General features: G+C 41.1%; 1 protein-coding gene across 2 annotated transcripts in view; it reads right to left on the bottom strand.

Annotated features, from left to right (window-relative positions):
- The window catches only part of LOC115211932 (ankyrin repeat and BTB/POZ domain-containing protein 1-like), a 40,466-nt gene that overhangs the window by 25,992 nt on the left and 1,257 nt on the right, over positions 1–13,217 (bottom strand). For both annotated transcript variants that reach the window (XM_029780683.2, XM_036503060.1), the window contains one exon: positions 8,389–8,451. In XM_029780683.2, the coding sequence (XP_029636543.1) occupies positions 8,389–8,451 (63 nt within the window). The remainder of the gene's footprint in view (positions 1–8,388; positions 8,452–13,217) is intronic.

The raw sequence follows: 13,217 nt of genomic DNA, 5'->3' as shown, positions 1-13,217 counted from the left end.
GCACATGTGCCAGTGACATGTGAAAAACAGCATTCGAGCGTGGTCATTGCCAGTGCCGCCAGACTGGCTACTGTGCAGGTGGCCAGTACTGCCTGACTGGCCCTTTGTGCTGGTGGAACGTAAAAGCACCCACTACACTCTCGGAGTGGTTGACATTAGGAAAGGCATCCAGCTGTAGAAACTCCGCCAGATCAGATTGGACCCTCGTGCAGCCTTCTGGCTCACCAGTCTTCAGTCAAACCGTCCAACCCATGCCAGCATGGAAAGCAGATGTTAAACGACGATGATGATGATGATGATATATCATATTAGAGTAAAAATCAAAAACCAAGGTAGAATGAGTATCTCATGTCGTTTAGAATAATTTAATTAGGGTAAGGTGAATCTGAAGTCTTACAGCCATTTCTGGGATAAACCAAGTGGTAGGTTAGCATGTCCACACACTGGGTATTCTGTCATCAGAGACAAGGTACGAATATTTTAGACTGGGAAAATTTACAGTTTACGATGAAGGAATAAAATTCAAAGTTTATAAGAAATAAAACAGAATAAAAGAATAAATAGAAGAATATAGAGTAAAGGTAGTTAGAAGAATATAGGCAGGAGAATAATGTTCATAACCCATCTTTTTCCAATCTTATATAATATATACCTGCTAAAATGAAACCCTAATACGGAACCATCATTTTATTAATATAAAACCTATATCAAATATTCATATACCTTCCCCTCTTTCTCAATATATTTTTAGACAATTTTTGGACCCTTACTTAATATATATTACTTGAAGCCTCTGACGAAGTAGAAGGGGATAGAGCATCACAGGGGGTAGAAGACAGCTGGACGTTTCTAAGGGACAACCTGCTGAGAGCCACTGACCAGATCTGTGGCTGGTGCAAAGTCCCCTCTCGACCTAGAATAACGTGGTGGTGGAACAATATTGTAGACAGGGCTATTAGAGAAAAGAGACAGGCTTGGAAGGTCTGGAAAAATGGGGGTAGCAGGGGATTGTATCAGACTGCCAAAAGGAAGCTAGGAGACAGGTTTATTTAGCCAGAGGGGAAGGAGATAAGAAAAATTTGCCAATGTTCTGCGCCGTGAGGACCAAAGACTGGAGGTGTTTCGTGTTGCAAGACAGTGTGTGAGAGAGAATCGTGATGTGGTAGGAGAGAAGTGTGTTCGCATGGAAGATGGTTCACTTGCGCTAAATGAGGATGCAAAGAGAGAGGTTTGGAGATGCCACTATGAAAGGTTGCTGAATGAAGAAAATGAATGGGATAAAGAGAGTCTGCCGAATGTTGACCCAACAGAGGGACCAGCTATCCGAGTTGATAGTTCCGTGGTAGCTAAGGCAATTAGAAGCATGAAGACAGGGAAAGCCCCAGGCCCATCAGGAATCACTGCAGAGATGCTCAAAATGTCTGGTAGTGTCGGCTATAGCCTAGTCACCCGTATAGTTAATCAGGTGATACACAAAGGGGTCATACCCATGACTGGTGTAGCAGTATAATAGTCAACTGCTACAAAGGTAAAGGTGATGCCCTAGATACAAATAACTACAGAGGTATCAATCTGTTGGACCAGGTGATGAAGGTTACGGAGAGGGTCATAGCCCAACTAATTAGAGAGAGAGTTAGTTTAGATGAGATGCAGTTTGGGTTTGTGCCAGGGAAAAGTACTACTGATGCTATATTCCTGGTAAGGCAGCTGCAGGAGAAATACCTAGCCAAAGATAAGCCCCTGTACCTGGCTTTTGTTGACATGGAGAAAGCCTTCGACAGGGTCCCCCGATCCCTTATCTGGTGGGCAATGAGGAAACTAGGGATAGATGAATGGTTAGTGAGAGCTGTGCGGGCCATGTACAGGGACGCCGCTAGTAGGGTGAGGGTTGGAATGTGTACAGTGAAGAATTCCGGGTAGAGGTAGGAGTCCACCAAGGCTCAGTACTCAGCCCCCTCCTATTTATCATAGTCCTCCAGGCAATAACGGAGGAATTCAAGACAGGATGCCCTTGGGAGCTCCTCTATGCTGATGACCTTGCTCTAATTGCTGAGTCGCTATCAGAACTGGAGGAGAAGTTTCAGGTGTGGAACAAGGATTAGAATCGAAGGGCCTCAGAGTCAATCTAGCTAAAACCAAAGTCGTAATAGTAGGAAGGTAGACAAATCACAAACACCTTCAGGTAGATGGCCCTGCTCGATCTGTAGAAAAGGTGTAGGTAGAAACTCTATAAGATGCACCAAGTGTAAGCTATGGACACATAAGAGATGCAGCAATGTCAAAGGAAGGCTAACTAGGAAGATGGTTTTGTATGTGCAGATGCTCAGGAACAATAAACACTGAAAATGCTCTGAGACCAACTTCCGTCACTTTCCAGGGAGAAAAACTAGATAGTTGATAGTTTCCGTTACCTAGGTGACCAAGTCAGCAGCGGGGGCGGGTGTGCTGAAAGTGTAACTGCTAGAGTAAGAATAGCTTGGGCAAAGTTCAGAGAGCTCTTACCTCTGCTGGTGACAAAAGGCTCTCACACAGAGTGAAAGGCAGACTGTATGATGCATGTGTACGAACAGCCATGCTACATGGCAGTGAAACATGGGCCGTGTGCTGAGGATATGCGTAAGCTCGCTAGAAATGAAGCCAGTATGCTCCGATGGATGTGTAATGCCGGTACTCACACTCGGCAGAGTGTAAGTACCTTGAGAGAAAAGCTGGACCTAAGAAGCATCAGTTGTGGTGTGCAAGAGAGACGTTTGCGCTGGTATGGTCATGTGGCGAGAATGGATGAAGATAGTTGTGTGAAAAAGTGCCACACCCTAGCGGTTGAGGGAACCTGTGGAAGAGGCAGACCCAGGAAAACCTGGGACGAGGTGGTGAAGCACGACCTTCGAACTTTAGGTCTCACTGAGGAAATGACTAAAGACCGAGACCTCTGGAAGTGTGCTGTGCGCGGAGACCCGGCAGGACAAGTGAGTCCATAACCCGTGGCCTTCTACATGGGATGGAGCCAGCCTACGTATGCATACCTTCCCTTCTTGGGACACAAAACTCTACTTGTGAAGACGTGATGAGGCAAGTGAAGATCAGAATCGAAATCGATCAATGGAAATTGCGGATGTGCTACCAGTGCCGGTGGCATGTCAAAACTCTGCTTGTGAAGACCCGTTGAGGCAAGTGACGATCAGAATGGAAATCGATCAATGGAAATTGCAGATGTGTTACCAGTGCCGGTGGCATGTAAGAGAACTTTCCGTTTCGCGACCGTTGCCAGCACCGCCCCGTTTCGTGTCCGTTGCCAGCCTCGCCTGGCCCTCGTGCCGGTGGCACATAAAAAGCACCACCCGTTCGTGGCCGTTTGCCAGCTCTGTCTGGCACCAGTGCGGGTGGCACGTAAAAAGCACCCACTACACTCACGGAGTGGTTGGCGTTAGGAAGGGCATCCAGCCGTAGAAACACTGCCAGATTTGACTGGGCCTGATGAAGCCTTCTGGCTTCACAGACCCCAGTAGAACCGTCCAACCCATGCTAGCATGGAAAACGGACGCTAAACGATGATGATGATGATGATGATATACATTATTTGTATGTAATCTATTTTCGTCTTTCACAATATGTACTTAGATACACCCCTCTCTTACCTATTCTAAATATTACTATAATCTGTATGATACTTTTTACTTTTATTATTGATATATGCAAATACCTTTTAATACTTTTTTGGTGACTATTTTGCCCTTATATTACTCTTTTACTTGTTTCAGTCATTTGACTGTGGCCATGCTGGACCACCACCTTTTAGTCGAGCAAATCGACCCCGGGACTTATTCAAAATTAATTGAAGCAAAGACAGAGTATCTCAACAGAAATATGGTAACAAAATGGTTAATGACTTTACATCAATTCAGGCATGGCTGATAGGTGTAGGCATAGCTGTGTAGTAAGAAGTTTGCTACCTTCCCAAGCACAGGTTTTCAGGTTCAGTTCCACTTTGTGGCACTTTGGGCACATGTCTTCTGCTATAACTTTAAACTTTGTGAGTTTGATTTGATAGATGAAAACTAAAAGATGCTTGTCATGTGTGTGTGACAGAACCTTCTAGAACCAGAAACCATTGATTAAAGATTATCTTAGTCTAGTAAGATTAGCCATGAAGTCAATCAAGCAATATATGTAATCGCCATAAACTACAAACCTTTTATCGTGTTCAACCTTATGAGAATGAAGGACGACATAGTATGAGAACCCAAGGTATGTGTGTGTGTGTGTGTGTATGTGTGTGTGTGTGCGTGTGCACGCATACATACATACATGCATGGATGTGTATGTTACTGTCTCCTTGACATCATGTGATAAATGTAAATGTCCCTGACATGCAAGTAGTGTCCTTCATTTCTATGAAAACATGTTTAGTCATGAGGAAATTTTACCCTACTTGGAAACAAGTGAGGGTTGGTGGCCATAGAAAATCCGCATCAACAAATTCCATCAAACCCAGGCAAGCATAGAAAAGTTGAGATTAAAACGACAATGATAATTATGATGATGATGGTGTCATTTTGGTATATGTCACTCCTTACTGATGTCCATGAGTGACAAGACAGGAGCTAACACTTCCTCCTAATTAATGTCTTTGTGGGAAAATATCTGGGTTACCTGCTACTTGAATATGAATACCTTACCTTCAGCTTCGACTGTTTAATTGTTTACTATCATACATTATCCTTTGACTTGCCTTAGCATCACAGTTGATATTTCATAGTCTATTTAATTCTTTTCAGTTTGATTCTTTTACTTTGTGCTTCTCCTTTAAGTATCTTAAACTAATTACATTTTTTTTTGTTTGGCATCCTAAGCCCCAGGACTTATTCTTTTGTAAGCCCAGTACTTATTCTATCGGTCTCTTTTGCCGAACCGCTAAGTAACAGGGACATAAACACACCAGCATCAGTTGTCAAGCAATGCTAGGGGGACAAACACAGATACACAAACACACACACGCATATATATATATATATATATATTATATATATATATATATATATATATATAATATATATATATATATGTATACATACATATACGACGGGCTTCTTTCAGTTTCCATCTACCAAATCCACTCACAAGGCATTGTCGGCCCGAGGCTATAGTAGAAGAAACTTGCCCAGGTGCCATACAGCGGGACTGAACCCGGAACCATGTGGTTGGTAAACAAGCTACTTACCACACAGCCACTCCTGCGCCTATCTGTCTTTGCTTCAATTAATTTTGAGTATAAGGAAGAATTTAGTAAAATAACCTTGTCAACTAAATGTATTTATAACCATATTTATCTACATGCAATCCTATTACACTGCTTGAAAGTTATTATGAAATGTCTGGTGTGGATTTTTGCTTAATATTGCATGAATTTGCATAATCATAGTATGTATGCAGGGTGAGTCAGGGTTTTGAGGACACCTCTTTCAAGAGCTCTAACTTTCTTATAACTTTTCTGTTTTTTAAACTCTACTTTTCAGATATACAATATCAGTCACCTGGCTGTCTCAGCAAATGAAAAAGCACATTTTAATCGTTGCTTTAAAAGTGCAGCATAGTGATACAGAGACAGCTTGCTTCCTGAAAGTTGCTTGATCTGTTAGTGTCAGAGTTTGAAAGGAACTGGAAGGGATCTAATATCAGCAGCTAAATACAATATGCATGCATGGGGTCCTAATACCATCAGAACATATAACTTTGTACAAAAAGTCCAAGAAATAATCAGTAAAAACTCCAGGAAGTTCAATAAGAGGCACTGCAAATGACCTCAAGGTTTCAGAATGCATAATCAGAAGAGTTATGCATGAGGACATCTGGTACAAATCATATGTGAAAGGAGTGGGGTCGGTTTATGTTGGATGTGACAGGAGAGAATTGTTTGATCTGTGCAAAGTGCTTGCCAAACAAATTAAAACACCAAGAACCTGGAATGCTTTGATTTTTCTCTGATTAGAAAAACTTTGATCAGGTCTAAAAGGTAAAACAAAGGAATGACAGATGGTTATGCAAAGTTCTGAATGAGGTTCCAGTGATCATGCATACTAAGTTTCCAGCAACTGCGATGGTTCTGGGAGTTGTCAGCAACAAGGGAAATGTCATGCCTCCTCACTTTCTTTCACAAAGTTTAAAAGTCAATGTCGTTGTCTACTCAAGGGAGTCAGAGAAAATTGTGAGGCAGTAAATAGACAAACTACACAACAGAAGACCATATGCCGTCCAACAATATTCTGCATCTATCTCATAAGGCTAGAACTACCCAAGTGGATGTGTGCCAATTTCTATGATCACGTTCTCCCAGACACGTGACTTCCTAGTTCATCAGACCTCAATCCTCTGGACTATTACAAATGGGGCATAGCCAAGAGAAAGGCCTGTCAACATCCTCAAAACACCATACAATCTCTCAAGTTCACCATAACCAGTACTATGTCCAAAATTGATAAAAAGCATCTGATTCAGGCATGTCAATGCTTTCAACCCCATATTGAAGCAGCCATTGATGCTAACAGTGGATTCCTTGAATAGGTGAAATAAAAGCATTCTCAAGATTATTTGTACCAATTCTTTGATGAGCTATACATCTCTTTTCTAAATTCATGCAAATGACCTCATAAATGTGATACACCCTGTATATATTCTAGTATGTTAAATGATTACCCTACCTATTTCTTTATTACCCACAAGGGGCTAAACACAGAGGGGACAAACAAGGACAGACATAGGCATTAAGTCGATTACATCGACCCCAGTGCGTAGCTGGTACTTAATTTATCGACCCCGAAAGGATGAAAGGCAAAGTCGGCCTCGGCGGAATTTGAACTCACAACGTAACGGCAGACGAAATACCGCTAAGCATTTCGCCCGGCGTGCTAACATTTCTGCCAGCTCGCCGCCTTGTTAAATGATTACCCTACCTGTTACTGAAATGAACACACGAATACATAAGTATAACTTCATTTGTTTATTATTATTTTTTTTTGTTATTTTTTTTTACATGTTAGCATAGGTTGGACAAAGACTTGTCTGGGGCTGGATATTGGGGCATTTGCCATATCCTGAACGCCTTACTTCCCTGGGCATGGACATATTGAAACTCCGACGTCTGGCAGCTGACTCGGCAGACACTCATAAAATTATCAACCATCGTACAAACAATAACTCTGAGCACCTTTTCAAACTCCACCCGTCTAACACCCATGGACATATTTACAAAGTCAGAAAACAGCACAGCTCCCATGACTTCAGGAAACATTTTTTCACGCTGAGAGTTGCTGAAGCATGGAACAAACTGCCAGCATCAGTTGTTAGTTGTCGGAGCACTGCATCCTTCAAATCTTCCATGCTTTCTGAGATTCGCCAACATTACACCTGATTTTCTCCCCTCCATACACACACAAGCATGTATCTGACTCATACATTGTTCGCTTTCCAGACATTTGTACATTACTGCATATACTCTGACAAGTTGTGGTGCACCTGAGCACTGTATACAATAATTTCATTATTATTATTATGGCTAGATGATTTTCCTGTCATGTGTGTGTGTACGACAGTGTAAAACAGTACACTGAGTTGTGTCCCATTTCACAGAAAGCAAAGATGTTAACCCCTTACCCAACAATTATTTTGAAAATAAATGTATTTTTTCAGACATATTTTTTAATTGTTTTATTTTACTATGTTTTGAATGGTGATTTCGAGGTATATTTCAAACCTTATTTATTATGAATTTTAATTCAATAATATTGATTTTAAATTACCGCTTTGGGCAGAAACGAGTTAACCCGTTTTTAGACGAAGGAACTCGTTTGCTGTCGATTTTGGCGAGTCTATCTTTTGATGAGTTAACTCGCCAGAGACAGAAAAAAAACGATTTCGGTCAAAACGCATATATTCGTTTCTGCCGGGTAAGGGGTTAAACCATTCAAAACAGTTCCAAACTGAAATATGCACTGGAGTTAGTACATTCAACTGAAAGTGCTTGACGGTAATACACCTTCTCTTCGACTTATGACTGAACACCATTAGTTGATCTGGTTGTATATTGGATTTATATTTTTCAACACTATTTTCATTCAGATGCAAATGATGCCTGAAAGTGACTGAATGAGAGACAGTGGCAGGCAATGGATACCTGGGTCTGAGGAAGGCCTGCATTGCTAGATACTGCTGCCATAGTTATTGTACGCGTAGCTGCCTAACATTCAAAAACCGATTTGCAAGTTGCACAGGTCATAAGTCGAGGAGAAGGTGTACTCCAGTATGACCATCTTTCATTATCTGAAGCCAGCAAATAAACAGAAATGTAGACCAGTACCAAAAATTAGGAAGTATCTGATATCATTAAAGACTTACAGAGGTGTGCTATCCCATTTATCATGGATATTAATCTCCACATCTTTTTCATCCACAAGATATCTATAAAAAACACAAAACGATAATGATTTCTTTCATTGGTCACCAGGAATCAAAATGTTGGGAGCAATCAGTGAGATATTTATTTACATGGAGTAAAAGGATGAACAGAACAAGAACAATAATAGTGGTTTCAAATTTTAGCACAAGGCCAGAAATTTCAGGAAAGTGGGGAAGTCGATTACATCAACCCCTGTACTCAACTGGTACTTATTTTATCGACCCTTGAAAGGAAAAAAAGCAAAATGACCTTGGTGGAATTTGAACTCAGAAAGTAAAGATGGATGAAATGCTACTGAGCATTTTTCCCCCCGATATACTCTTTTACTTGTTTCAGTCATTTGACTGCGGCCATGCTGGAGCACCGCCTTTAATCAAGCAACTCGACCCCAGGACTTATTCTTTTGTAAGCCCAGTACTTATTCTATTGGTCTCTTTTTGCCGAACCGCTAAGTAACAGGGACGTAAACACACCAGCATCGGTTGTCAAGCAATGCTAGGGGGACAAACACAGACACACAAACACATACACACATATATATATATATATATATACATATATATGACGGGCTTCTTTCAGTTTCCGTCTACCAAATCCACTCACAAGGCTTTGGTCAGCCCGAGGCTATAGTAGAAGACACTTGCCCAAGGTGCCACGCAGTGGGACTGAACCCAGAACCATGTGGTTGGTAAACAAGCTGTTAACGATTCTGTCAGCTAGCCACTTGAATTATAATAATAATAATAATAATAATGGTTTCGCAGTTCAGCACAAGGCCAGTAATTTTGGGGAAAGATCTAAGTCATTTACATCAACCCCTATATTTGAATGGTACAGTGAGAATTTGAACTTAGAACATGAAGACATGAAATACTGCTAAGCATTTCCCTTGGGATGCTAAAGATTCTACCTACTGAAGGCAAGAACCTTCTTCCAGTTCTTGTTGCCAGCCTATTTTTATGTTGGCCCATTTAGCCATACCACTTTCACAATTCTCACCAACCCTTTACATAATTTACTAAGGAAGGGAGCAGTATCTTCTCAACCCTTACTGCTCGTTCAAGTGGTATTTGAAGAAGTTAGTGAAGGCTTGGCGTGAGAAGAAAAGCTTCATCCTCAAAGTTTTAAACCTGTCCAGTATACACTGAAGACAGATGAAAATACTGAGCAATGCGAAGAACTGCAGATCACAAGTTCTTTAGCTGCTAGAGTTTATTTGCCAACGAATGCACAAATACCCTTTATGGGGCTTCATTTTCTCGATGCGATATTACTGTTATATACAAATAATAAGCAGGAGTGGCTGTGTGGTAAGTAGCTTGCTAACCAACCACATGGTTCCGGGTTCAGTCCCACTGCGTGGCACCTTGGGCAAGTGTCTTCTGCTATGGCCCCGGGCCGACCAATGCCTTGTGAGTGGATTTGGTAGACGGAAACTGAAAGAAGCCTGTCGTATATATGTATATATATATGTGTGTGTGTGTTTGTGTGTCTGTGTTTGTCCCCCTAGCATTGCTTGACAACCGATGCTGGTGTGTTTACGTCCCCGTCACATAGCGGTTCAGCAAAAGAGACCGATAGAATAAGTACTGGGCTAACAAAGAATAAGTCCCGGGGTCGATTTGCTCGACTAAAGGCAGTGCTCCAGCATGGCCGCAGTCAAATGACTGAAACAAGTAAAAGAGTAAAAGAGTTAGATTGTGTTTTGCATTATTCATTCACCAAAGCTACCAAAAAGAAGACTATTTACTTCTCTTTGTGAACTGTATGTAGAAAGACATGCCACACAAATATCAAGTATGTCAGTTCACTGTTGTTGTTGCCATATCTAAGAATATTTAAAGATATACCAGCCTTAGTGTCTGCTTGGCCAATAATAACATTAGCACATGATCGTGGGCGGATCAAACTTTGATATATTACTCTTTACTCTTTTACTTGTTTCAGTCATTTGACTGCGGCCATGCTGGAGCACCGCCTTTAATCGAGCAACTCGACCCTGGGACTTATTCTTTTGTAAGCCCAGTACTTATTCTATCGGTCTCTTTTGCCGAACCGCTAAGTAACGGGGACATAAACACACTAGCATCGGTTGTCAAGCAATGCTAACGGACAAACACAGACACACAAACACACATCGCATATATATATATATATATACATATATACGACGGGCTTCTTTCAGTTTCCGTCTACCAAATCCACTCACAAGGTTTTGGTCGGCCCGAGGCTATAGTAGAAGACACTTGCCCAAGGTGCCACGCAGTGGGACTGAACCCGGAACCATGTGGTTGGTAAACAAGCTACTTACCACACAGCCACTCCTGCGCCTGGTACTTATTTTATAGACTTTGGAGGTATGAAGAGTAGAGTTGACCTTGTTGAATATAAACTCAGAATATACACTGCAAAGTATATTCTCCAGCAACTCTCCCTACTTTGAGCACCTAAGTTTTGATCCTGTGTGTGGTACCTTCATACTGTATCTTTGGGTTGACCATTCCCTTATGAGCAGAATTTGGCAAACAGAAACTGAGTGAAACCACAATATTTCCAGTGTGTGTGTGTGCATGTTTTTCAACATACTTGTGTGCTAGGAAAACAGAGTCATTTGATAAGATAGGTACTAGACAGAAATATGCATTAGACTGTGTTAAGTGGATGAGAAACAAATTATTTGTCCTTGGATAGGGTGCTAGTTTCATTAGAAAATATTACTTATTAATTTAGTCCCCATATCCAGTTTTATAGAGATTAGTCCTTAACCCTTTAGTGTTCAGATTATTCAATCAAACATAATGCCTATTGATTCCCATTGATTTGAATTAATCATGCATTATCTCATATCTTCAAGATCTTGATGGTGTAATTACTTAATGTAGAATAACATGGGTAGGTGTGAGAGCCTGGATCTGGTCAGTTTGAACATAAAACAGATTAACTATTTGGCCAGATATGGCCGGTTTAAATACTAAAGGGTTAAAGGTAATGATTTTTTTGGTATTCTTCTCAACCAGCAAAACAACTTGCTAAAAATAGCAAGTAACACTACTGTGTTACAATGGTGAGGATGCTGGAGAGCAAGACTGAATAACTAAAACAATCATCCAGTCAATTGTATCTTTTAAATTTATTGTTTGATTGGCTGTGTGGTAAGTAGTTTGCTAACCAACCACATGGTTCCGGGTTCAGTCCCACTGCGTGGCATCTTAGGCAAGTGTCTTCTGCTATAGCCCCGGGCTGACCAATGCCTTGTGAGTGGATTTGGTAGACGGAAACTGAAAGAAGCCTGTCGCCACCTCGACTGGCTTCCGTGCCGGTGGCACATAAAATACACCAATCCGACCGTGGCCGTTGCCAGCCTCGCCTGGCACCTGTGCAGGTGGCATGTAAAAAGCACCCACTACACTCACGGAGTGGTTGGCGTTAGGAAGGGCATCCAGCTGTAGAAACATTGCCAGATAAGACTGGAGCCTGGTGCAGCCTTCTGGCTTCCCAGATCCCCGGTCGAACTGTCCAACCCATGCTAGCATGGAGAACGGACGTTAAACGATGATGATGATGATGATGATATGTCTGTGTGTGTGTTTGTGTGTCTGTGTTTGTCCCCCTAGCATTGCTTGACAACCGATGCTGGTGCATTTACGTCCCCGTCACTTAGCAGTTTGGCAAAAGAGACCGATAGAATAAGTACAGGGCTTACAAAGAATAAGTCCCGGGGTCGATTTGCTCGACTAAAGGCGGTGCTCCAGCATGGCCGCAGTCAAATGACTGAAACAAGTAAAAGAGAGTAAAAAGAGTATAGAGAATGCTTCGATCTTCCTCTCAAACAATGCTCTTTTTCTGGCCTAACAAGACAAGTACGGCTGCAAAGGTGTGTAACTTAGTGGTTAAGGTATTCAGCTCATGACTGTAGGGTGGTGAGTTCGATCCCCAGCAGTGCATTGTATCCTTGAGCAAAACACTTAATCTTATGTTGCTCCAGTCCACTCAGCTGGCAAAAAAATGAGTTGAACCGGTAATTCAAAGGGCCAGGCTTGTCACATTCTGTGTCACGCTGAATCTCCCTGTGAACTACATTAACAATAGAAATGTCTAAAAACAAAAGTTTTACTATTTGTTTTTGCTTGTGTTGGGACTGATACGTATTAATTTTTGAAACACAGAAGTAGATCACAACTGGGCGATACTAGTCAAACAGTTTCATTCTCGTCTGTGCAAGCTCGTAATGAAATTAATTTAGTACATGCAGCACAACTTTATATTGTCTTATTAACATTTTGAAAACTCTTTCAGTGTTCGTACGTTACTTGGGTTTCAGATTCAGTACATTAGTTTTGAACTGTATTTAAATTTAGTTTTACTTTCGTTATTCTGTTAATCCAACAAATAACGAGTCACACTCAAAACACTGAAGAAGACAGATGAAAATACTGAGGAATATGAAGAACTGCAGATCACAAGTTCTTTAGCTGCTAGAGTTTATTTGGCAACGAATGCACAAATACCCTTAATGGGGCTTCATTTTCTCGACGCGATATTACTGTTATATATAAATAATAAACAGTTAGATTGTGTCTTGCATTGTGTTTTACAATTTATTTAATTTTTTAAAATTAATTAATGTAAAGTGAGTTTTGTAATTAATAAACGAAATGACATTCTTCTGTAACTGGGATTAATGTACTAATACCGATAAAAGAACATGCTTTTCTGATTTGAACATGACAATAATACTTTTTTGGGGAAACAATACGTGCGTGCACGC

This window comes from Octopus sinensis, linkage group LG5, assembly GCF_006345805.1.
Source record: "Octopus sinensis linkage group LG5, ASM634580v1, whole genome shotgun sequence".
NCBI classification, from domain to species: Eukaryota; Metazoa; Mollusca; class Cephalopoda; order Octopoda; family Octopodidae; genus Octopus; species Octopus sinensis.
The sequence above is the reverse complement of the archived record's forward strand: the minus strand, read 5'-3'. Positions and strand labels throughout refer to the sequence as shown.